The sequence below is a fragment of the Peromyscus leucopus genome, chromosome 10, assembly GCF_004664715.2.
Source record: "Peromyscus leucopus breed LL Stock chromosome 10, UCI_PerLeu_2.1, whole genome shotgun sequence".
Classification (NCBI taxonomy): Eukaryota; Metazoa; Chordata; class Mammalia; order Rodentia; family Cricetidae; genus Peromyscus; species Peromyscus leucopus.
In genome coordinates, this window is record NC_051071.1 from 27,681,785 (window position 1) to 27,706,721 (window position 24,937).

The 24,937-nt window shown below is 44.7% G+C and overlaps 1 protein-coding gene across 2 annotated transcripts; it reads right to left on the reverse strand.

Moving 5' to 3' along the window:
• Positions 1 to 8,044: 8,044 nt before the first annotated feature.
• On the reverse strand, positions 8,045 to 24,679 carry Znf518b (zinc finger protein 518B). Of its 2 annotated transcripts, XM_028891565.2 has the most exons (3): positions 24,544 to 24,679; positions 22,353 to 22,648; positions 8,045 to 14,383 (listed from the first exon to the last, which is right to left on the reverse strand). In XM_028891565.2, exon 3 carries the CDS (start codon positions 14,220 to 14,222, stop codon positions 10,923 to 10,925), a length of 3,300 nt encoding a protein of 1,099 aa, XP_028747398.1. In that variant the 5' UTR covers positions 14,223 to 14,383; positions 22,353 to 22,648; positions 24,544 to 24,679; the 3' UTR covers positions 8,045 to 10,922. The 2 variants fall into 2 exon arrangements, with proteins under 2 accessions (XP_028747398.1, XP_028747399.1); XM_028891566.2 differs by lacking the exon at positions 22,353 to 22,648.
• Positions 24,680 to 24,937: the final 258 nt, after the last annotated feature.

The following is a 24,937-nucleotide window of genomic DNA, read 5'->3' on the forward strand; positions in this document are numbered from 1 at the left end:
GTCAGTCCCATGCAGGCTTCTTGGCTGTTGGTTCAGAAACAGAAACCAAGGAACAAAACACCCATCCAAGAAAGACAAACACGGGAATCAACACCTAGGCTTATAATCAGTCCCAATCCAATATTCTTTAAAACTCTCTGGTCTGGATAAAACATTTAAGGCAAAGATTTCTGGGTGAGGTGGTGGATTGGGAGCTGCCTCCATATGGCTTGGGACAAACAAAGCGAGTCTGATATATCCAGGGATACACAGAGAAACCCTGTCTCAAAAAACTAAAACAAACAACAACAAAAATGATTTTGTTTTTTAATTTTTATTTCCATTTGTATATTTGATTTTATTTATGCATTTTTCCCGTAATTTGGTGTGTCTCATTTTACCTCTCCTGGTTCCCTGTTTTTTATGATTATGCTTTTAGTAGAATTTTGGCTTTATCTTACCTGTAAAAGAATGGGTTTTATGGTTTTATTCTGCTTCTTAAGTTTATCTAATTTGTAAATGCAATTTGTCATTTTTTTGGGGGGGAAAATTTCTCTCCCCTCTTTCTATCTCCTGTTCTCCCGCCCCCAACCCTCCTCCAGTCTTCTCATCTATTTTATTTAGCTCTGCTGCTCGTCTGTCTCCTGCAGTCTGTTTATCTCACTGATTTACCATTCCTACATTTACGTTATATCTGCCAGTTTTTGTTTTTTGGTCATTGGTGATAGATTCATGGGCTCTATTGTAATTTAAATGTATTTTTCTTATTTGGTTTTGTCATTATAACATTTTTTCCTGAGCAGTAGTAGGGAGTTAACCCTCAAGAGTTAGGCAGGCCACTTTTGAAGAACATCCTCAAATAAAACCAGAAGAGATATCTAAGCCAACACATAAGCAACTGTTAACACACAAGCAAAAAAAAAAAACAAAAAACAAAAAACCAAAAACAAAAACAAAAGACCTCCCCCCCCAAAAAAAAGCAAGTCATCAGGACAACTGCAGAAGATACACTCCTTAATTAACTGAATTCAGAGACACTTTGGACATGACGCCCAAAGTTCACTTGTAAAAATGACCAATGACAGCCGGGCGGTGGTGGCGCACGCCTTTAATCCCAGCACTGGGGAGGCAGAGCCAGGCGGATCTCTGTGAGTTCGAGGCCAGCCTGGGCTACCAAGTGAGTTCCAGGAAAGGCGCAAAGCTACACAGAGAAACCCTGTCTCGAAAAACCAAAAAAAAAAAAAAAAAAAAAAAAAAAAAAAAAAAAAAAAAAAAAAAAAAAAAAAAAAAATGACCAATGACTTCATAGAGGATAAAAATCCTGAGCAGATGAAGTAAAGCAATCAATTCAACAACTAGAGAAGAAAGCCATCAACCATGATGAGAAGGTGAACAAGATGGAGAAGGTCAGCAATGTGAATGAGAAAGTGAGAAAAAGGGGGTGAGAAAATCAAGAGTTTGAAAAAGAGACAAACAGGAACACTGGCAATGAGAAACTCAATGAATCAAATATATAAAAACCATATTGGGAAGTATCACGGAGAATGAGGCTGAGGAGAGACCGCATCCAGTTAGTAATTCAGAGGAAATATGTAAATGAGCATGACCATAACATCTAAGAACTCTGGGATACAATCAAGAGACCAAATCGAGAATCTATGGATGGAAAGAGGAATGCAGAAAAGCCAAAGGCACAGAGAATTTATTCAATGAAATTGTAGAGGGAATTTCCTAAATCTTGGTTAAAAGAAAAAAAAAAAGACATATTAGTACTAGAGGCATTGAACCTTGGACAGATATGGTCAGACTAGATAAGGACCTCTCCCTGATACACTACAGGTAAGATGCCTGAAGTTATCTTGAAGACTATAAAATGTCAACACACAGGCAGAATGACATCAGATCTGAACAGAGACCCCTAAAGCTAAAAAAGCATGGGATGCATAAAGTATATTAAGCTCTGAAAGTAAACGACTGTTAAATAAGATTGCTATATCCTGAAAAGACATCATGATGTTTTATCACAATAGAGGGCAAATGTAACTAAGACAAAAGTCATGGCAGAAATTCATGGAATGGTCACTAAAACAATATACAGAATCTGTTGAAGAGTTGGGGGTTTTGTTTGTTTGAGACAGGGTCTCACTATGTAGTTATGGCTGTCTTGGAACTCACAGAGATCCACCTGCTTCTGCTTCCTCAGTCCTGGGATTAAAGGCATGTGCCACCATGCCTGGTTTAAGAGTTTGTTGTTGTTGTTGTTGTTGTTGTTGTTGTTTTTCAAAAAAAAACAACAATTGACAAACAAACTAACAAAGAGATAGAACCCAAGTCAATAAAATTAGAGATGAAAAGGTGGCATAATATATACCAGTGACATCCAGAAGATCCCTACAGAATCCTTTGAAGTAGTCAGAAAACCTGGAAAATCTGAAAGTGGATAAATTCTTAGACACATGTGATCTATCAAAATAAACCAGGTTATAAACAACTTGAGCAGATCTCAAATAAGATGGAAGCAGTAATCTCCTAACAAAAGAGAAACCCAGGAGGACAGATAGTCACTGGTGAGCTGTATCAAAACTTGAAAGAGTTCACAGCAGTGGTTCTCCAAGCAGTCCATAAAATGGGAAGAGAAGGGAAGGTATACAACCACACTTATTCTATGAAGCCAGCATCACCCCAGTATCAAAAGTGGATTGAACACACACACACACACACACACACACACACACACACAGCATAGACCAATTTCCCTGATGAACATAGACACAAAAATTCTCCATTAAAATACTTCTAAATGAATTGAACACATTAAGAGGATCATGCACCATACCCATGGTGGGCAGTTTCATTCTAGGGATGCCATGATGGTTCAACACATACAAGTTACATGTAATAAGACACATGCATAGACTTTAGGACAGAAATCACATGATCATTTCAATAGATGCAAAAAGCCTGTGACAAAGTCCAATACTCTATTAGGACAAAAGTCCTGCAGATGCCAGGAGCAGAAAGAACATATCTCAGTACAATAAAGGCAATATATGACAAGTCTGTGTATAGCTACAATGTACTAACTGGAAAAAACCCTAGCATTTCCTCTAGTCTGTATGACTACTGTGTTCAATCTTTCCATCACAGGCAGTGAATACAGTGTAATGTTTAATGTTGCTGCTAATGGGACAAGAGAAATACAAGGCATACAAATAGGAAAGGAAATCAAATTATGCCCATTATACAGACATGATCTTTTACTTAAAAAAAAAAAAAAAAATTCTAACGATTCCACCAGAAAACTCTGAGACCTCAAAAACACTTTCTGCAAACTAACAGGACACAAAATCAATATACAAAAGCCAACTTTCCTAAATGACAGTGATGAACTTGACAATAAGAAATTAGGGGGAAAAATGTCTCACTCACAATGGCTTTAAAAAATACCTAGGAATAAACCAAATGGAGGATGTGAAAGACTTCTTCACTAAGCACTTTAAAACCTTGAAGAAAGAAGTTGAAGATACTAGAAGATGAAAAGATCTTCCATGCCAATGAACTGGCAGAATTTGTTACTAAAAGTGTTCTTACATTTAAGTCAATCCTCATCAGAATTCCAACAGAATCTTTCATAAAATTATCAAAACAACCCTGTGGTGGTATTGTGTTCCCCAAAATATTGTGTACTCTAATAAATTTATCTGGGGTCAGAGAACAGACAGCCACTAGATACAAAGGCTAGAAAATGGTGGCACTCACACCTTTAATCCTAGCATTCCAGAGATAGAAATCCCTCTGGATCTCTGTGAGTTCAAGGCCACATTGGAAAAAGCCAAGCATGGTGACACACGCCTTTAATCCCAGAAAGCCAGCCTTTAATCCCAGGGAGTGGTGGTAGAAAGCAGAAAGATAAATAAGGCGTGAGGATCAGAAACTAGAAGCTTTTGGCTGGTTAAGCATTTGGCTGGTTAAGCATTCAGCCTTTTGAGCAGTAGTTCAGCTGAGAGCCATTGGGATGAGGACTCAGAGGCCTCCAGTCTGAGGAGACAAGACCAGCTGAGGATCCGGCAAGGTGAGATAGCCGTGGCTTGTTCTGTCTCTCTGATCTACCAGCATGGACCACAATAACTCGCCTCAGGTTTGATTTTATTAATAAGAACTTTGAAGATTCCTGCTACACAACCCAAAAATGGATAGAGAGTACAAACGACCTCAAATAGCCTAAGTAATCCCAAGAAGAAAGAACAGAGCTAAAGGCCTTATGATAGCCAACCTCAAATTATATTAGAGCCACTGTAACAGAAGGACATGGTATTGGAAGACAATGGAATAGGACAGAGGACTGGGAAATAACTCCACACAGCTGAAGCCTTTTGATAAACGTTTTGATAAGGTTAAGGTATTCAAAGCTAGCTGTGGTGGCACATGCCTTTAATCCCAGCACCTGGGAGGCAGAGGCAAGCTGATCTGGGTGAGTTCGAGGCCAGCCTGGTATACAAAGTGAGTTGCAGGACAGCCAGGGCTACACAGAGAACTACCCTGTCTTGAAAAAACAAACAAACAAACAACAAACGAAACAACAACAACAAAGAGAAGAAACCATGTATTTGAGAAAAGGCAGCCTCTTCCTTAAACTGGGAAAACTAGGTATCTACATTTAGAGGACTGCAACTAAACCCATATCTATTCCAAGTGGGTCAAAGACCTTCATGTATGACTTAAAACTTTGAAATTTCTAAAGGAAAACACTCCACTTTAAAGGCAGAAGCAGGGACTTTCTGAAAAGGACTCCACTCTCACAGGAAATCCCACCCCAAGAACTGACTGACTGGATTACACGACATAAAACAAAACAAAAAACAAAACCACCAAACAAACTTCTGCACATCAAAAGAAATAGCAGCAGATGGAAGAGAAAATCTGCACCACCCAACAGGAGATCAAGATTAGAGTCTGTGAAGAATTAAAAAAAAAAAAAATCCATCCAACCAATAAGCAGGCTGATGATTCAAACAGTTCTCAACAGAAGAACATTAAATAATGTTTATCATCCTCATCCATTAATCATGCAAATTAAAACCACACTGAGATTCCATCTCCTGTGAGAATGGAGATCACAAAGAAAACAAAAGACAAAAAATGCAGGTGGAAAGAACCCTGACAAACTGGTGCAGCCAATGTGGAAAGCAGAATGGAGGCTCCTCAGATATTTAAACTACCGTGCAATCCAGCTGGCCCCTCTTGAGCATATACCTGAAGGAATCCGAGTCAGCCCACAACAGATAAAACTGCACGTTTACTGCTGCAGTCTTCTCAACAGCCAAGACATGGAACCAACAGACGAGTGGATGAAGAAAATGTGGAAGGGTAATGTACAGAGAGGTCTCAAGAATGTGATGCCACTCAAGGGGGAAAAATGAATGAAACCAGACATCATATTAAGTGAAATAAGCCAGATTCAAATGTTACACTTTCTATTAGAGGAGGAATCTATTAAGTATTAGTGTTTGTGCATGTATGTGACATGAAGGCAGGATTTACAGGGGAGGAACAGGACTAGAAAGAGGGTGGGCTGGTGGAGCTATGGGGGTGGGCAATGTGAGTAAAGTACAAGGCTACATGTATGCGACAGTGTCATAAAGCCTGTCACTTTGTGCACTTTAAGATTATCCAGATTATCCAAGTACTTTTAGGGTAAATATAAAGCCCTCATTTTCAGATTAAATTGATTAGACATCTACTGAGAAGGGGTGACGGGGACATTCCTGCTAGAGCCATCTCATTTAGATGCAGAGGGAGTCACATGACTTTAAAAAATACTAAATTTTCACTTGGCAGCTTTTTTGCACATTGTTTGCCAGTGATTTTTTTTCTTTTCCAGCTTTTATTTTGCAGTCTACCTTTTTTTTTTTAAACTGTAGTCCAAATAAAGGAAATCAACTATAAAATGCCATTGGCCTGGCACTATTTAATCCCAACTGTATTTGCAAACGAATTTCCCCAGGAAATGGGGATGACATGTTCACATTAATGCCAATTTTTCCTTTCATGTGTCCAGCGCTGATGTTCTTCCAATCAAAATTTCAGTGTGTTTTGACCAACTGATTTACAAATGCTTAGGGAAGATCAAACAGCCTAGAGATACTGCTCTCACCACAGCTTGCTTCATGATGCTACAGAGGGCTTCCTAAGGAGAGGCTCCCCACTTGCTGTACACCCGAGTCAGTGTGAACTGACTTGTTCTTAACTTTGAAATGGGCTCAGCATACAGATCCATACACGCAGGAACTGCAAACATGGGCTGACAGCTCATATTGGATCCTGAACTCTCTAGTACTGGGTGCTTGAGAAGTGATGAAAATCTCCTTGGAATGGCCCTTCGGGAGAATTCCCATCTATTAGTGTTCAAATACTTTTCATATAGCAAATAATCTGGGCTTGATCTTCCTGAAAAAGATTGCTGCAAACCTTGAGACTGAGCAGTTGCTTTACCACTGTGTCCACTGTGGTAAGGGAATTTACCTTTAACAACTTAATTAAAGACTCTAAGCTTCAAGGTAGCGAAGTATTTTTAAAATAAAATACAAAATGAAACAACCTTCTTGAGAGGTCACTCAGGCAGGTGAAGCACCCATGGACATCTCCACCAAGGCCACTGGGCATGACACAAGTTGCCACTACTGCTCAAAGTGGTACCTCTCATGAATTTAAGCCAAACAGCAGTAGCATGGGTTCATATCAGGGTTTGAATGACTTAGGTAGAAAAACCTAGAGAATTTCTTTTTCTTTATGGATTTTTTTCATGGAGTCTAGTTTCTTTTAGAATTTTTTTTTAAAGTTTATTAGTAAAATACCAAAATATCTAGTTATTTACAAAAAATTCAAATGTCCAATGAACATTAGCAGAGATACATCATTTCATTAGTATCAGGGGGCTGCAGATGATGGCAATAAAGATTTTCAATTATAGTGTTGCTAAATATTATGTTGAGTTTTCCTCTTCTCCATGTCTTAACCAACTTAAACAGATTTAGCGTGTGTATGTAGGTATAAATGCCAATGTGTCAGAGTATGCCCATCTGTGTGCATGGGCCAGAAGAAGGTACCATATCCTTGAAGCTTCCATTATGAAATGTGGCTACAGTGACCACTTAGGCTGGAAGCAGTGTGAAACAGCTTTCTGTTAAACACTTCAGTGTTGTGGTAAAATTGCTTTTGGCTATAGTTGAACATTTTAACATCAAAATTGAAATATGGAAACACGTATCAGATTCCTAAAATAAAAAAAAGCACATAATCTGAGCACACTGAAAATACCTAAGTATGTTAAAGGCACTGGCAAAGCAATCATAATTGACATTATGTTTTCCTGTTACTGACAGGTGGCTTGTGTTGTATTTCCATTGGATAGTGTTGTGGTCTACTAAATCTAACTTCCCAGGCAGGCCATCTCATCCAAAGATGTCTGATGTGGGAACTGTCAAAGGGAACAATTGAACAGAGGAACTCTCCAGAGGGTGATGGCTCATTTCAATCAGGTAATGAATTGGTTAGTGAAATTGTTAAGTGGAAGTAACCCATTGCCCCCTCCCCCCTCATTCAACCAATGTTTACCTTAAGCTCAATTCTCCCTGGGACAAGGGAGCAATGAGATAAGGAATCCTTTTAAAATATCATGGTCCTTCTTCCCAATTATATGCGGCATCAGGTACAAAGGCTGCTAATTTACCAAAGATGGTACCTGTGCAGTTACTGCCTCAGTGAAAGTGCCTGACAGCTGAAACATTCTCACCTCAAATCCCCCTCCCTGAGAGGCCACATGGACCACTGGGCATGGTAGAAAGCTTGTGATGCTGTTCAAATCACTCTCTTTGGGAAGTAAAGCCAGTCAGAAGGGTTGTGTGGGTTCACATCAGGATCTGCATTTCTGGCAAGGTGTCTTAATAGAATTGGTAGAATTCAATGCCTCTACTGTGTGCAACACTACCCTCACACACATCAGTAGTGCATGCGAGATTCTGTGCTTCGAAGCCACCCTGTTTTACTATCTGAAATGAGGGAGCAGTGAAGATCTTAAAAGTTGCTTTATTTAAACAAAATGGATGCCAACTTTTCTATCTACATACAAACATTGTTTCAGAACCGGAGCAGCAAACACACAAACTGTTCACACGGGAACTGTAATGCTTGACATGTTAAGACAAAGTTTTGTTTTCTGCTCATAAACATTCACAGATTCAAAAGTCATTCTGAAAGCTGAACAACACTATACCTTCATCTTCCGGGGTGGCTTATGCAAATTCTAAATAAAGGGGGACGGAACTTTGGAGGGTCAATACATCATGTTTAGTTTAGTTCAACAGTGTGTGGCCCATCCTGGAGGCTCACAAAATGTTTTGGGCTGGAGATAAAAATTTGAATAAAATATAATATATTGAGAGGACACTTAAGAGTCAGAGGCTTAAATTTTTTTTTTATTCTACTTGTCTATATCATAAATATAAGAAGATCCTTTCATTTCTGGTCCCTCAAAGTAAGAAAAACTAGCTTAAAAAATAAGTTTAAAATAATTTTGTAAGTACTATCAACAAAATGTAGTGACTAGAGGTCCTTCAAAATCAAGGTAAGACTATGGAAGTACCACATTTCTGTCCTCCTCCCTCCAATCTGTTAGAAAGGCGGTTCTTCCACACACTTACCTGCAGGAGAAGCTATTTCTAAAGATCTGGGTTGGGAAAGTCAGTTACGCTCGCCTTTCACAGGCGTAGGACTTCCAGGAGTCCTCCGAGTTCCTCAACCAGGACTGTAGTTCTGAAAATCTCCCAAAGATCCGCTACATCTTCTGCTCACTAACTTCAGAACCACACAGGGCCTAGGTGTTCTAGACAAATACTTGAAAACAGCAGCAGCTGCTGCAGAGTGGAACATTCTGTGGACACCCATCTGTGGCAGTTCTTGGCCCAGCCATTGGGGAAAAAAACTGTGCAGCAGTGAGGTAGAGAAGGCGTGGATCCCTCAGCTCCTCCTGCCAATCACATGAGACATTTGAGCTGGAGGGTACCAGTCTGCACCACAGATCAGAGCTCAGAATGCTCTGCATTACAGAGCTACCGAGCACCAAGCATGACTAAATGCCACAATACAATGACCCACAGGGGTTGTCTACTCCCGTCTGCTCATAGGAATCAGGTCCCACCATTTACTGTGCTTTCATTTTCTAAAAATGAGATGAAACCATTGTAAAAATGTTCTTTCAAAATAAATTATTTCTAGAATATAAAAGCTTTTTATTTTCCCAGCTCATGTATCATTATAAAATAGGAAATCAGAAAATTAGCTGTTGCAATTTGCATATGGTAAAAAATATTTATATGTGTACACATATATACACATATATAAAAATGCAACTTTTAAATTAAAATTATCAATTAACAAAATGTTCAGGTATTGAATTATACCTAAGAAACGCCAAGTATTTATAATGAAAACAAACTTGAAAGGAGTACAATACCAACTGTGAGAGGATAAGCTAGCCACGTGAAAAGGCAAAGTCAGGAAGTCTGATTCCCCAGTAGATTAGAAGTCACCGTACCATTTACACATCTAACCCTCCTCCCCCCAGTTCCACTTACAGCATCACTAAACCCCGAAGGATGGACAGGCTCAAGAGGGGTGGCCTGTGACTGGGCGGCCCCCTGCTTGAGCTGCCCTTGCCCGGGAAACCCCATGCAGGAGATAGGCTTTCTCCGGATGTGCACCGGTGCCTTGTGGACTGGTGGGTCTTGACCCCTCTTAGTGGAGTGGAGTGCTCCCAGCAAGGTGAGCAAGAGGAGAGTATCTGTGGCTAGACTAGGAATGGCCTGTTCCTTGCATGAAAACGGGAAGTGTTCCTAACGAGTCTGCAGACAGGGCTTCTCTTTCCAGGTTGACTCCTGAAGTTCCTAGTGTTCATGAGGAAAAATGTTCTGGGTCTCTGACAGAGACTGTGCTATTCCTTAGGAAGACCTGCTCAGAAAGAAGGAAAGAGAGAGCAGCTCTGGCCAGGGGAACAGCCTATAATCCTATACTCAAGAGTAGTGGCATCCCCTGGGGCTTTGCACAGATCCCCAGGGGAAAAGCCAGCCACAGCAGGCCTTCACAGCCTGCTTTCAAGTCCACTTGGAATGGCACTGCCAAGGCTTATGTTTCAATGGATCTGCTCCATCACATTGTAAAATGGCCCTTTATGTTTTGTGGAGCATTAGATTCAAAGAACAAACTTAATTTTATGTACCTTTCCTTCTTTACCCAACAAAACAACAACAAAAAACCAATTACATATTCCCTACCCAACTATTACCAATGAAGCAAGCACAAACTAAACACTGAGAATTTCGTCTTTTCTTCTCCTAACACCTGTTGTTGATACAGGACCAGTGAAAGCAAAGCTCATGGCTCAGCAGGACACTGCCAGTGCTCGGAGTGGGCGGGCCAAACACAGCATATTTTCCAACCAAACTGAAAATGACCCGTCAAGTAGCAAATGTAATTTCTATTATGTACCAAATATCCTGGAAGAGTCAAAGCAAAATCAAAGTGGATGTGTGCACCAAGACATAGGCTTAACTCTTCAGTAGCATTTATCCAAGAAGCGTGTCAATCATAGACCTGCCCCTCTCAATGGATTATGAAAAATGTATCTACTCAGAAAAATAAACACTAAGTAAGAAAGGCCTCAGATCCCACTGAAAACCCGTGGAGAGTATTATAACAGAAAACAGTAGATTTCAGGGGCTTCCCGCCTCTCCTGGTCCAGCCACAGAGCTCATGTTAGGGGCTCTCAACCTTCTTATGGTGACTCTGGGGAACAAGCAACCCCCTTCTACTGCATCGAGGGTCCAGGGTGCGACCCTAAGACAGTAAAACTAGAAGAAAACCAATTTGCTTCAAAGACCGATTTTTACTCATTTGCCCTTTGACGAAAGGACATCCCAGTCTCTGGTGGCCTCTATCAAATGCCGCTGGCCGTGACTCATCCACTCTTCCTGGTCTTCATAGAGCCGCCCACAGAACCAGCACTTAAATACACACTGGGCAGGGTCGTCTGGCAAGGAGCCCACCACCTGGTAGTTGTTCTTATGAACCTTTTTCAGTTTCATTTTCAACATCATCTGCCTCTTCATGTGGTTCGCTTCTTCTGCATTCTGGTAGGTCAGGCGCATGTGGTGCCGCCGGACGCCCAGCTGACACCTAGTCCTCTCGGACAGGACAACCTTGAGGACATTGCCTTTGTACTTGTTGATGACCTTCATCACATTGGTCACTTCGGGAGAGTCCACATCAGGATGGTTCAACACGATGACTGGCTGGTTCCGACGAGGACATTTAATCAACTGATCTGGCTTGGCAGCTATCAGCCGCAGCTGCCTCGCGACTTGAAAAAATGAAGGGTCTTTGAGACATCGGCTGGGATCAGCTTGCATCTTGTTTTTCTTCTTGACTGAGCTCCCTTGCTTGGTTTTATTCTTGCTTATGGTTAGATTTCTAGAAACTGGCCTCCCTTGCCTGCTGGAGTCATTGTTGCCTGGCTGTGTGCTGTATACAGGGACAATTTTCTTAGGGGTAGTACTGCAAATTGAGTCCTCTTTTTTAGATTTGGGGCGAAGAGCTGTCTCCAGATGTGGGGACGTGTCTGCTGGCCCACGTTTGCATGTCAAGGGTTGGGAGCCCGAGCCTGTCTGTCTGGAAGGGCAGAATGGAAGTGGTTCTGCTAACTGGGCTTCACTGCAGGGGATGCTGACAGGTGTGTCACAGGTAGCCTCTATGATGTGAGCATCTTCAGAAGAGTTAAGGACCCTCAACACAGCGCCTTTGGGGATCAGCACTGGAGTAGCAACTGGAGTCTTTCTGGTCACTCTGCTTTCCAATTTCCCATCATCACCACTGAGAAACTTGGGACAGATCTGCTGCGGAGCAAGGTGCCCGTTGCTAGCAACACTGCCCTCGTTATGGTTCTGAGGTTTTTGGAGAGGACCCACAGAAGGGCCAGAACTAGGGCCAGGGCCAGGAAGAGACACACTCATTTCTTGAATACTCTTGGGAGTTGCTTTTGAAGTCAGCTTGGGGGCCTGCCCTATGGAACGTCGCTGAGCACTGTTGGCAGACAAAGAGGAAGGCTTGCCACAAGATTCAATTAACTGTGCTATCTTTCTGCGCAGCAGTTCGATGGACTTTATTTTGGTTGTTGAACTATTCCACTTAATGCCCTCTGGCACATTTTCAGATCCAGAGCTCAGAGAAAATACTGACGAGATGATTGGGCCCTCAAATGTGTTACCTGTCTTCTCAGAATTCTTCGGCTGCACAGGCTGATCCCCAGGCTGTTGGGACCTCAGTTTATCTTCCCCAGTGATGTTTAGGTGTAAATACTCTTTCTTCTGCGCAGAGGAAACCTGGCCTGTCTTCCCTACTGCCTTCTTTTCTATCTGTTTGTCTTCCAGTTTCCCGTCAGGGGAAACCATTGTTTCAGGACAACTAATCCTAGTCCTGGCTTCTAAGTCATTTTTACCTAGAGGCAGCAAGCCCTTCTCTCCAGAAAAGAGACCCTTTCCAGGCAACGAGGCAAGGGGAAGGAGCTGCTGGGAGTCGCTGCGGGAACCCCTTCCATCTTCAGCAAAAGGGAGAGCTGATTTACTCAGGAAAGGGTTGGCTGCCGTTCCAGGCCCACAGGAAACACTGGTTTGTACAGAGGCAGGAGAATGACCTTTTAAGGCAACAGAAGGGAGGGCTCTAGGGGGACACAAACTGTGAGTTTTCTGCAAATCTTTAATTGTATCAGAACCGAGGAAAGCATCTTGAGGACTGTGTACACCAGAATTGGGCGTGAAGAAATTGCAAGACTTCACCCATTTCACATTTTTCAGCTGTTTCTGAACCAAAGAGTGCAGACGATCAAGGCCCACAAACTCTCCCGCATTGCCTTCCGCTGCTAGTGACCTCACTGCTTCCGTAGAAAGCGGTTTTTTCTGTCCCCCGGATCCTTTCTCCGTAGCCGCACACTCGGAAGTACCGCCATCTCCTCTGCCTGCTTGAAGGCGGGGGTTTTCTTCTAATGGAAACAGTTTGAGCACGAGCTGCTGTGTGCCATTGACAACCTTCACATCCATCAGTTGGGCCAGACAGTTGGTGGGGACCACCAGCTCCGAGGGCGCCACGACAGTCAGGGGCATACCAGGCTGCACAGGCTCCTTTGAGGGGGACAGCACTTCCACCTCAACGTTCTTATTCCCCAACAGGCTCACCTCGCTTGGCTCAGACAGGGCCAGTTTGTTGGGAATACACACTACATCTTTTTGGTACTTATTTAGCTCAGGTAACAACATCACACTGTGTGTCCTGTCTTTGTTTGTGTGGAGAGAGAACTGAGATAGCTGGTCTGACAACTTGTTCTGGAAGGCGGCCCTGGGACTGGGGGCCTTTGAGAGTTCCACGCTCTGCTTCGAAACGTTGGTTCTCTTGGGCTCCAGCTTGGCGATGGTTTTGAGCGGTCGTTTGGCACCAGCCCGCTCGTGGACCCTCCTCCTGTGCTTGACAATGTAGTCATTGCGAATAGCACCGTAGTCGCAGTACTCACATCGGTAAGGGAAGATGCCAGTGTGCTTCACCAGGTGCCTCTGGAACTCGCCTTTCGTGTATGAGATGTAGCTGCAGTGAGAACAGATGAACTTGATCTCCTCATGCTGCAGCGTGTGTTTCCGGTACTGCAGCGGGTCCTTCGTGGAAAACCGACACTTATCACAGTAGTATTTGCCTGGCTTGAAGTTCCTAACCTTGAATTTGTTATTTACGGGACTCGAGATGGTTTCTGTCTCATTCCTGACATGAACAGCACCAGGGTTATTGTTCACAAAATGCAGCTGGGTAGGCACCATTCGAAGGCTGCATTTGAAGCAGATGTAAGGGTCTTCCTTCTGGCTCTGCCCAGGGCCCTTCCTCAAGTCTTGAGGCGGGATCTTGTGAACACTTTTGCACTGTACACAAGTAGCAATGGTCATCGTGGCAGCCTCTGCCTCTGAGCCTTGGTACAACAGGGTTTGTGCTTCCTGTCTGTCTGGCCGGGTTGCTCTATTACAATTAGGCTGTTTGGGGGACATGGTCAAAGAACTTGGGCCACCATTCACTTGTGTGGTATAGAGTTGTTCTCCGATATCCTTCATCTTCTTTATCTGCATACCCACATAGCCAACTAAAACTGAAGATGTCATTCGATGAAGTCCTCTGCGGACATCCTTCCCGCACACTCAGTGACTGATGGAGCCGCAGACACTTCTTGGTAAATACTTAGCAATCCATCATGTTTTGTGTCCTTTCACAGGAAATACATGAACCACAATAGGACTGCTTTCAATCCTGCTTCCAGGCAACACTACAGAAAAAGACCATAAAGCATGATTAGTACAGAGGCTCACGGTTTAGCTAAGCTACCACTACTTCCACTGTATTGTAATGACTCGGTGGGAACCTCACACACAATCCCCACAGATACTAAAGTACTGTGCTGCAGCAACACAAACACAAGCATGTCGGCAAGCCTAAACTAAAACCATCCTCTAGCCCAGACAATTAGCCCTCTCCACTCCGGACTGACTGAAAAGCTGAGCTACCGGGGAGGAAGGACATCAGCAGCAGCTCAGGTTCACCTATGACATGGGACTGTTTTGTTTAACTGACAGTGAGTACATTCTAGCAACTTCACAGGCAGCTTCATATGATCCTCACAAAACATCCTAAAGACGCCGCCAACTCAGTTTGGATGTGTGAGTTACCAAGTGGTGGAGCCAGGGCTTATGGTCAGTTGTTCACACATGCACCTACATTGTGTCAATTCTCATTCACACACCCACTTCACTGGCACAAGTGGTGAAGCCAGCAACACTGACTCGAACCTAGTGATTTCTTTACCATCTTCCGGGGCCTCCATCAAGTGTCAGGCTGTCTGTGAGCTGCAGGGCAGTGGTCAAGAGATGGCTCAATGAGTCAATACACTTGGTGCCACCACTGATGGCCTGGGTTCCACTCCCAGAACCCACATGGCAGGAGAGAATCCACTCTTGAAAGTTGTTCCCTGACTGCCACACATGTTCTGTGGCATGTGTACACAGGCAATGAATTTAAAAATGCTTCAAAATGGAAGTATCACTGTCTTCCACTTATGAAGCCCACATTTGGGGGTGTGGCTTATACATTTAGCTGTCAAATGACAGTTAAGACAAAACAAAACAAAGCCCAAACCGGTAAAGAAAAATCAAAAAGCACGGTGAAGAGGATAGGGAGAGCTCATGTGAGGAGGCAGCGGGGCTGGGTGGAAGGAGGGCATCCAGGAAATGCCTGAAATAGGGAAGCCACATCTGTATACAGACTTGTGGCAGCCAGGGACTGAGTTCTCTGGGAGTCTAGAAAAAAAGGATGTGTCAAGCAGCGAGAAGGCCAAGATCTGTAGGAAGTGGGCCTGGAGCACTGGGAGAATCAGCAGGGGATTGAGGTGGGGGCTGTAGGATGGTCAGAATGGGACACAGCTTCACAGGATGGTAGCTCCTTCTGTATATGGGACAGAGAGCTGGGAGAGAGACTGGATCAATGGAATGACATGCTCTGACTTACATTCCAAGTGTGTAGCTGATCTGGGAGGACTAGAGCCTACAAAGGACTGAACGGAAGCCATGGACCATGCTGCCTTGGATTAGAAGAGGGGAGGAAACATGGCTCTTCTAGAACAAGTAAGATCTTACATGTTCATGCACATATTACACATCGGTTGACAATATACAATATATAGACACTTTACTCAGAAGATACAAACTAGGAGCCCAACAATACTTCTTGCTTGGAATCTGCTGGAAGCTGGTCTTTCATGATCTTAAACAAACAAACAAAACCCGTATCATTTGAGCAAATCCCCCCATTTTCATCTGGCAGTGAGGACCATGGACACTTCATGGAGTCTCTCCCTCAGAGCTGCAAGGATGATTGTCTCCACAGGCACACAGACATTCAAGTGTTGGGTGATGGGCAGGAAAGTGAGGGAGATCCCCGCAGCTCCTTCTGGCAAAGGATGGTTAAGCCAAGAGCTACACAAAGCCAGTCTGAAAGCCCAGCTCTGGGCAGCCACAGGTCTCTTTGCTACACATTCAGATCCAGCATAAAACCCTTTAAATGCAGCTTTGAAAAACAAAGGAGACCCCACAGTTAAGGACAAGCTGTGATTTCTTCTGCAGTACTCTTTCCTGTCCAGCTCTGGTGAATGATGGTTACCTTCTCCCAAAGCAACTACCATTATGAAGCCAAGCCCTGATACCAGGTTCAGCATCCAATAGACAGGCCTTGGGGGCTGCAAGCGCTGTCCTCTCCAAGTTCAAGCATATACATATGCCAGAGGACCATGACTTGCACAGGACACATGAATGCTCCCAACTGGCAGCAGAGACCAGACTTTCTACCCTGCTGTACCCTGGTGTAGATGTAGGGAGGCTTTTCAGGGGCATCAGTAGGGGAAAAAGACACACTCTTTACTTTCCAGATCCATAAATGGCACACGTGAAAGGAGACAGGGTGACCCCTAGCACTCCTGCCACACACAAAGTGACCTCATGTAGTGACCTATTTGTACCTGTTTGCTCATCTCTAGGGCACAAGCCTGGACTAGGTTCCTAAGCCTGAGGCTGTTGGTCTCGGAAATCAGACTTTATAATCTAAGGACATGTTCAACATGTTCTCCCCAACAACTTCAGGCAGATGCCTTTAACTGCAAGCAGGGCCTGGAAAACCAGAGCCATAGAATGCGGAGGCAGAAGTCTGGGAATAGGGCTCATGTCCAGTGGTCCTGGAGCTGGAGGAGCCTACGGGCCATGCAAACACAGACATTCCTGTGATGTATTCCCTCTCAGGAGGTGAGGCTGTGCAAGTAGCCTTGGCTAAGGCACCGAGTAACACTGACGAAAGCAGCAGCTGAAATTGCTAGCTTCCAGACCTGTTCAAGTCCTTTGAACATCTGTACTTCAGACACACTGGCTCCTCTAAGCTCCAAAATCTTCAGGCAGCATTCTGTTCTCATTGTCAACAATTTACCTTGAAATAAAAATGAAGTTGCTTCCCTGTAACTCAACTTCTGACTTACTCTTGATGGGCCAGCTAATAACCTGTACAGCCTTTCTCTTGCCAGGCAGTTCTGGTTCTTAATTCTGTTCCAAAGATCTGCACCTAGTCACTAGGATGATGTCTACTCCATTGACCAGTCTCATAAGCTTTTGACATGGGTTACCGTGGTGCTGGCAGGGATGCTAATTTAAGCCCTTGCCCCCCATGGCTTACTCATTGATGGTTTCAATGTTGCACCTCATTACCTGAACATCAACTAGAAGTATTTACTAAAGAACCCCACCTGCAAAGCTTCCTTCAGTGGAAGAACCACACTAACCAGGATTACATTTATACACGTTCAGTTTTTCTTATCTTCATAGCCTTGAAGATTCATGAAAGAAAACAGTTTGTCCATGTTCTCGTCAAGTCCTTTCAAAACTTTAAATGGATTTAGCCAGCAGGTTCATGACCATTAATAATAAGAAGAGAACACCCTGAAGAAGTATCCCTAAACAATCAGGCCAGCACCAAGTGGCTGAGGAACAACAGGGTCCTGTGCTACCATCTCTGCGAAACCATCCAAGCAGTTACATACGTTGCCCAACTCCCAAGGGGTTGACAACCTACCACAAACTGAAAATATCCTAAGTGAAACATGAATTTAATACACCTGGCCTATACTACAGCATAGCATGGCACACAGTTTATAATAAGGAAGTCACTTCATTTTTGAATACAGTTCATGGTACAGTGTTGATGGCTTACACTTACGACAACATGGCTGACCACAAGCTCCAGGTCACTGCTACCATCTGACATTAAGAGAGTGCTGTGCTGCATGTGGGCAGCTTGATAAAAGGTAAAAAAAACCAAACCCAGCAGTGTGGTTCCTGCTGAATGCACACTGCATCTACACTGTCATGAAGCCACAGCGTTCTAGGTGGAACTGTCACAAATTGGAGACAACTTGTATTTGAAATTAAGAATCTCTGAGAACAAGTACAAATGTGAGATACAAGGCTGATCAGCACACATCCTCATACAGGGAAGGTAGACATCTGTGCTGTGAACCACTTCACAGTGTCTTCTATACTTTTAAACAATCTTTAGTATAATACCACTGTTTCCCCACTCATGGTGGGAAAGAGTGAGGTTTTATTAAAAAGTGCTAGCTGACCTTTGCAACTTGTGTATCCAAGTTCAGGACACAACACAGCTCCAGTCTTAATGCCTCAAGGGAAGGGTAAGCAGGAGCAGCAGCATGGGAAAAGGACGGTGGCTACAATGGACATAACACTTCTCAGGTACAGCCAACATCTCCTTTCCTGCACACAAAGTCCTGCGTTTCATTCATACCCAACTACCTGTAAAGCTGAATCCTTTTGGCAAGTTACTATCAATGGACTGAAGGCCAAAGATAACATAAGACACTGTAGAGGGCTGTGTCTGGATGCACTTAATGGTGAAGGCACCCAAGATATCAGTGGCAGAGTTCACCGACCTCCAAAGGCACAGTTCTTAGGGCAAGACACCATTTTCCCCCCAGATAACTCAGAAGGGCTCAGTACTATCAACTTAATGGTGCAGAAGATCTATCTAACATTGTCTGTTTCCCATTATAAATGACTTAGCAGCATGAAAGAAGCCTTTAAATAACAAAATTATCTATAGCAAAAGCCAAAGGCAACTGTCATGTACCACGAACTTGGTCTCAGCGCTGAGGTGGGGGTGGGAATTTATTTGCATGCACTATGGGTATGGGTTTTTGGTTTTTTTTTTGTTGTTGTTGTTTTCATTTTTTAAAAAAAATTCTTTTGAGCTCATTTGCATTGATTTCTTGCACACTTATTACAGGAACACAAGTGGAAAAATTTTACTTGAAGATCCAGTTCAGCGACACTAAAAGCTAGTCAAAGACATAAAGTTTGTACTCATCACTAAGGAAGCATATGGCTTCACAATGCTTGCTAGTGTTCAACAGATCGGAAAGGGCCAAGTGTGTATTACCAGGTCCCACATTATCATTATAGAACCAATGCAGGGTTTTCACAGCAGTGTGTGAGCTGGGCATGCTGCCCCCAGGCCTACACCACAGGGGCAGCAGTAAGGGTAACTACCGTTATGCTTGTGAAGAGTGTTGGGAGAGCAGATGACTCCCCAGGTCTCAGTCAATGTTACTCTACTTTTTTAATGAAGGAATTATGTCAAGCACAGGTTTCGCAGCTGCCTGACGATGGCTCTTTCTAGAACATGGCTGTGTCTCACTTTACATTTTATCTCTGTTGGGTTGCACAGTCAAGACTGACCCAGGTAGAAAATACTTGTCAGCTTCAGCAGTAACACGGCAATGATCACTATGTGAGGAAAGACACTGGTGGATACACAGCACCCTTGGCTTTAGTGTCCGCTACTCAACCAGGTGACCTTTCCCTATCTTCCTCGCACAGGCCTGTAGCGAATGTCCCCTCTAGATGTCAACGAGGCAAGAACGTGGCTGGATACTGTATCATACCCACTGTTTTACATGATAGATGACTGGTTCTATCTGTTTTGACTGAGAAGCAAACTCAAGCAGCTTTCTGTAGGCATTCTGATCCAGAACTACTAGGTTTACTGCCCACATCGTCACTAGGGCAGGAATTTTGCTCTGAACTCAGGAAGAACAAAGGATCTGCTGGATGCTTCTAGGTCCTTGGACAAGTGATTTCTCTCTTTGCTGCCAGGCAAGGGACAGTGTGCCACTCGCAAGCTGTTATCTATGCATTTCTTCTGTATATGACTTGTCTCACCTGCCCCTCTCAGTGACCCCTTTATTATTTGACCCCATAATGCCCAGTGGCATGTAGATATAATACTGGACAGGGAAGATATCAATATTAGACTTATAAATTATATATCCTTATAAATCATTGCCTGGGTGAGTACTTCAATGACCACAAATCGGAACTAGCAGATGGGAAAGAAGGCCTAAATAGGTAATGCGAATCACACATGGACTCCTCATGCTGAACTACCTTGCACTCAGGAATGATTAAGACTGATTGCCACCTTGGTGACAAGAAGCATGTCCAAATGCCACTGACAAACACATCGCCCCCGGGGCATCCTGTGGTGGTATTGTGTTCCCCAAAATATTGTGTACTCTAATAAATTTATCTGGGGTCAGAGAACAGACAGCCACTAGATACAAAGGCTAGAAAATGGTGGCACTCACACCTTTAATCCTAGCATTCCAGAGATAGAAATCCCTCTGGATCTCTGTGAGTTCAAGGCCACATTGGAAATAGCCAAGCATGGTGACACACGCCTTTAATCCCAGAAAGCCAGCCTTTAATTCCAGGGAGTGGTGGTAGAAAGCAGAAAGATATATAAGGCGTGAGGACCAGAAACTAGAGGCATTTGGCTGGTTATGCATTTGGCCTGGTTAAGCTTCAGGCTTTTGAGCAGTAATTCAGCTGAGACCCATTCGGGATGAGGACTCAGAGGCCTCCAGTCTGAGGAGACAAGACCAGCTGAGGATCCGGTGAGGTGAGATAGCTGTGGTTTGTTTTGTCTCTCTGATCTACCAGCATGGACCCCGATAACTGGCCTCGGGTTTGATTTTATTAATAAGACTCTTTAACATTCATGCTATAGCATCCCACTGTCTTCTGAAAGCAGGGGTACTGCTGGAGTAATAGAACAAGGCCACAAGGCTGTGACAGTCTGCTTTCTCAGTGATTGCAGTTTAAGAGTATAGACCACAGGACCTTGGGAAACGGAGGACAAGGGTCAAAAGACAGGCAGGTCTTTGGCTTGCTAGCAGGCTAGCTGTGTGATTTTAGACTTTTCCCCTAGCTTAGCAGTTTCTGCAGTTGTAAAACAGGGTAAGCTGATGCATGGTTGATGTGAAGATGAATGGATGAACAAAACCTGAATGCAAGAAGCTAATAGCAAAGACCCTGTCTTGTCAGGAAATGTCAACATTTTGAAAAGATCCTTTAGGTGTGAGAATCCAGTGAAGCTCTGAGAAGCAGAAAACTGTAAAAATGAACAAAGGAGGTGAGAGAGGACTTGCTAGGTCAGGAGCTCCCAGGTGTCTCTCCCCATGGCTGAAGAAGAATTGACTCTGCAGAGCGTGTCAGTGAACTCTATGAACTCTACAGCAGAACACAAAGAGAGGGATTGTATGGGCTACTTCTCCCAACAGTTTGAGAAGGGTAAGAGTAGCGCTGGAATCCTTTGAGTTTAAGGTTTGTAGTTTAAATGTGAAAAAGAAAGTGTCAAGGAGCAAATACACTTATTAGCATCAGACAATAAACACACACACACACACACACACACACACACGCACGCACGCACGCACGCACGCACGCACGCACACACGCACACACGCACGCACGCGCGCGCAACCAAGGGGTATTACAAGCAGTAGGTACAAATTTCAAATTTGAAACACTCAAAATTCACTAAAAGTATTTAGTATGAACACATTTTTGTATTTCCCTTGTTTCCTTTTTTTGCCTCTAAGACACCCCCCCCCCTGGGGGCCCAATTTGTAGAATAGAAAGTTTAATAAATGAGAAGAAATCTCTCCTTCTACACAGGGCAATCACTGGCCTTGCCTACATTATGGCAAATATGGTCTGGATAAGGCTACAATGTTTAAAGGAACTTACTCGGGGAAGCTTTGAAAATGCTGCTGCCTGGGTCCCACTCCTCAAAGACAGGGCTTTAATTGAGACAGTGGCAGAGGCAGAGCAGAATCCAGACACAAGTCTACAAGGCTTTGAAGAGTTCTAAGATGCAACTCGGGTTGGGGACCACCTGAATTACAGGTGCAGGGGAGTGGGGATGGCAAGAAAAACTTTGTCACTCTGTAGACCTCACACTGGAGGTGGGGCTAGGCCGCTGCCTTTACAGTAGTGAGGTGCCTAAACACAAGAGTCAAAGCTTTGCCTCTGTCCAGCAGCTCAACCAAGATGACTGTGAGGTGTGTAGATCTCAGTAATCTAAATGCTCCTACTCTCTCACCACAGTGTTTGGGCACGGCCAAGTACAAACAGCATGGATGAGCACTGTGCTAGCCCCACCCGTCTGGGTTGCTGTCCTTAAGAGAGTTTGACTACAGCCAGAAATGGGCAAATTCAATGTGGATCTGTTATCAGGAAGCTGACCAGGGCAGTCTCAGTGGCTGGCCACTTGCCGATGCTACAGCACTTTGGCCCTAGAGAACCTGTAGGAGCAGGCTCTATGTTACTGGGCATTACTTCAGTTACCTGCTTCTTTCAAAACGATAGGCCTGCAGATGGTATGTGGCTTTTCTAGGTCACACTGCTGTGGGAAGTGGTGGCAGCTAGCATCCAGTTCAAGCTCTGTCTTGTGAGTTGAGGTCGCAGCCAGGATTCCTGGCCTCTTGGGTACTGTTCTTCCAGGCCCAGAAGTCAAGTGTAGCAAATCTCTGTGGCTCTTCCTTCTCTTTCAGGACTTCTCAAACACTGAGGACCACAGGTCTCAGGACTTCAGGCTATGGTATAGATATCTATGCTCAGAAGCCAGGGCTGTGCCAATAGGCCTGCAACAGAGTCAGACACTTAGGTATAAGTCTGGGATCTGCAAGCTGTGGTCTCTTGGATACATTTACTGTAGAAACGACAAAACGAATAAGCCTTCAAAGTGCTTCTCACTGGCAGCCAGTCTAAGCTTAAAAAGAAAGGGTTCCCAGGAACCCTGCGACCTAAATGAAACAGATGGCCCCCTTCCTCGAGTGGGGCACGTGACCAGTTCAGAATCCTTCCCAGGTTATCCTGTGTCTCCCATTCCAACCCATGAAGGGATGGTCTGGATTAGATGGTCTCCAGCCACTTTTCTGCAGGCAGCTGGGTTTGCGAGGTAGCAACAGCAAGCAGTGGAGATCAAAAGCAGTATAGAAACAATCAAGACCCGGAAAATCCTCACTGGAAAGGACCCTGCTTACCACAGCAACAGCAGACTTGGACATGAAGAGCCCAGCGTTGGACTGGCTCAGAGGATAAGGGAATGAGTGAAGAAAATGGCAGCCTTCGCAGTGACAATTATTAACCTGCTCTTTGTTCTGCCTCTTGCACAAACACTGCCCCAGACTCTCTTACTCAAAGGCAGATAGACAAGAAAGAAAATATAGGTTTCTTTACACGGGCTTAAAAATGAGTGGTCTGGGAGAAAACCAAAAAGCAAGACAAAGCTCTGCTTTACTCTTCAATAGGATATGACAAATGTGTTAGCACATTTGTCAGGGCTAGCACATCAGATCCAAGGTGAAAAACATGTTTAATAAGCATGGATTGGATAAATATAATGCCCACAATTAAAAAAGCTGAATATGACACTGCATGCATATAAATACTTATTGGGATTCAAGAATCCTTGGCAAGGGCATGCTCTCCTGTACAGCCCTGGATTGGGCTTAACTTTGTATGTGTGACCTAGAGGGACAGAGACACCTTCCCAAGCTAGCTGGCTTCTCTTCTGTAGCCAAGTGTTGCAAGTTATTGGCACCCAGGGATTGTTCTTATCAGGTGATTTCAATTCTAGACTTAAGGTAATGTTTTAAGACCTCAAACATAACACTGAGTTTGGAGTTTGGGTTGGTAGGCTATTTTTCAATAGGGCAATGTGCTTGATGTTTCACTTTTTTTTATGATAAATATCGTTGGTATCCTATTTTTTAATAGAAGTAGTTTAGAGGACTATGTTAAATACCCAACAATCATAAGGGGAGTTTGATTATTTTCTTCTGTCTTTTAGGTTTTCTCTTTTTCGGGTCATAAACTTTGCACTGTTTTTTTTCCCTCTTCTGCACCCTTTCCCCAGCCGTTCTCTGCACCCACCTCCTCAACCCCAAGCAACAAGATCAAACTGAAAAGCTGCGATGGAACTGTCCCACAAAAGGTGACATTCGCCTCATCCCACCCACGATTAGGTCCTCTGTGGACAGGCCCACCCCAACACCCGCTCCAAAGACAATGCCAGCGTGGTCCTCAAGTTTATTGTTGGCGCGCGCGCAGGGATGCACGCTCTCCCGGGCGAGGCCAGGGCGCCGCACGGCGCTGAGCCAGGCGTGGGTGCGAGAGCCGGCACCGTCGCCTCCCCGGAGGGCTGGCCAGTCGCAGATGAGGTGTCTTCCAAACGCTGAAAGCTAAAGCCGCGTCAAGCCAGCCTCTGAGGTCGAGAGGCTTTAAAAATGGCCTCCTGACGACACTTCCTGCTCGGGGCTGAGGCATCATTTAAAAAGCCGGCTCAGCCACCCGGCGCGCTGAGTCGCGGGGCTGAGCCGGCGCTGCACAAAGGCCGCAGGATGGGCCGTGGGTCTCCGACCCGACCAGCCTAGCCCGACCGGAGGCGCCTTGGCCCGGAGGCGCGCTCGCCGGACCGCGGAGCCACACCCGACCGCGGCCGCCCCGGTCCGCCCCGCCTCGCACCGCCACTCACCCGGACGTCGCGGCACCGCACTGTCCCAGATCCCCGCCGACGGACAGGAACCTACACCGCCGGCTACCGCCCGCAGACCGCCGCCGCCGCGCCCGCTGTAGGTCCCTACCCGGGGGGGCGGAGCCGGGCCGGCGGCGCGCGTGCGCAATGCGGCGCGACTGCAGCGCAGAGGCGGGCTCCCGAGGTTGCCCCTTCCCTGCCCCTGGACTATGGGCTCTGAGCTTGGGGTTTTACCTAAGGCGTTCCCACCCAAAGAGTGCAGTGTCTGCATCGCTCAGCCCTGCACGCTCCCGCAGCTTCCCTTTGGGTCTAGCAGGACATCGATGGGTGCTGGTCCTGCTAAGGGTGGATTTGGTTGGTGCTTGCCCTCAAGGAGCTTGAAGTTTTGCAGCAA

Excerpts from the sequence above, each read along its gene's own strand:
- Znf518b (XM_028891566.2), bottom strand. The coding sequence starts at position 14,222 with ATGACATCTTCAGTTTTAGTTGGCTATGTGGGTATGCAGATAAAGAAG.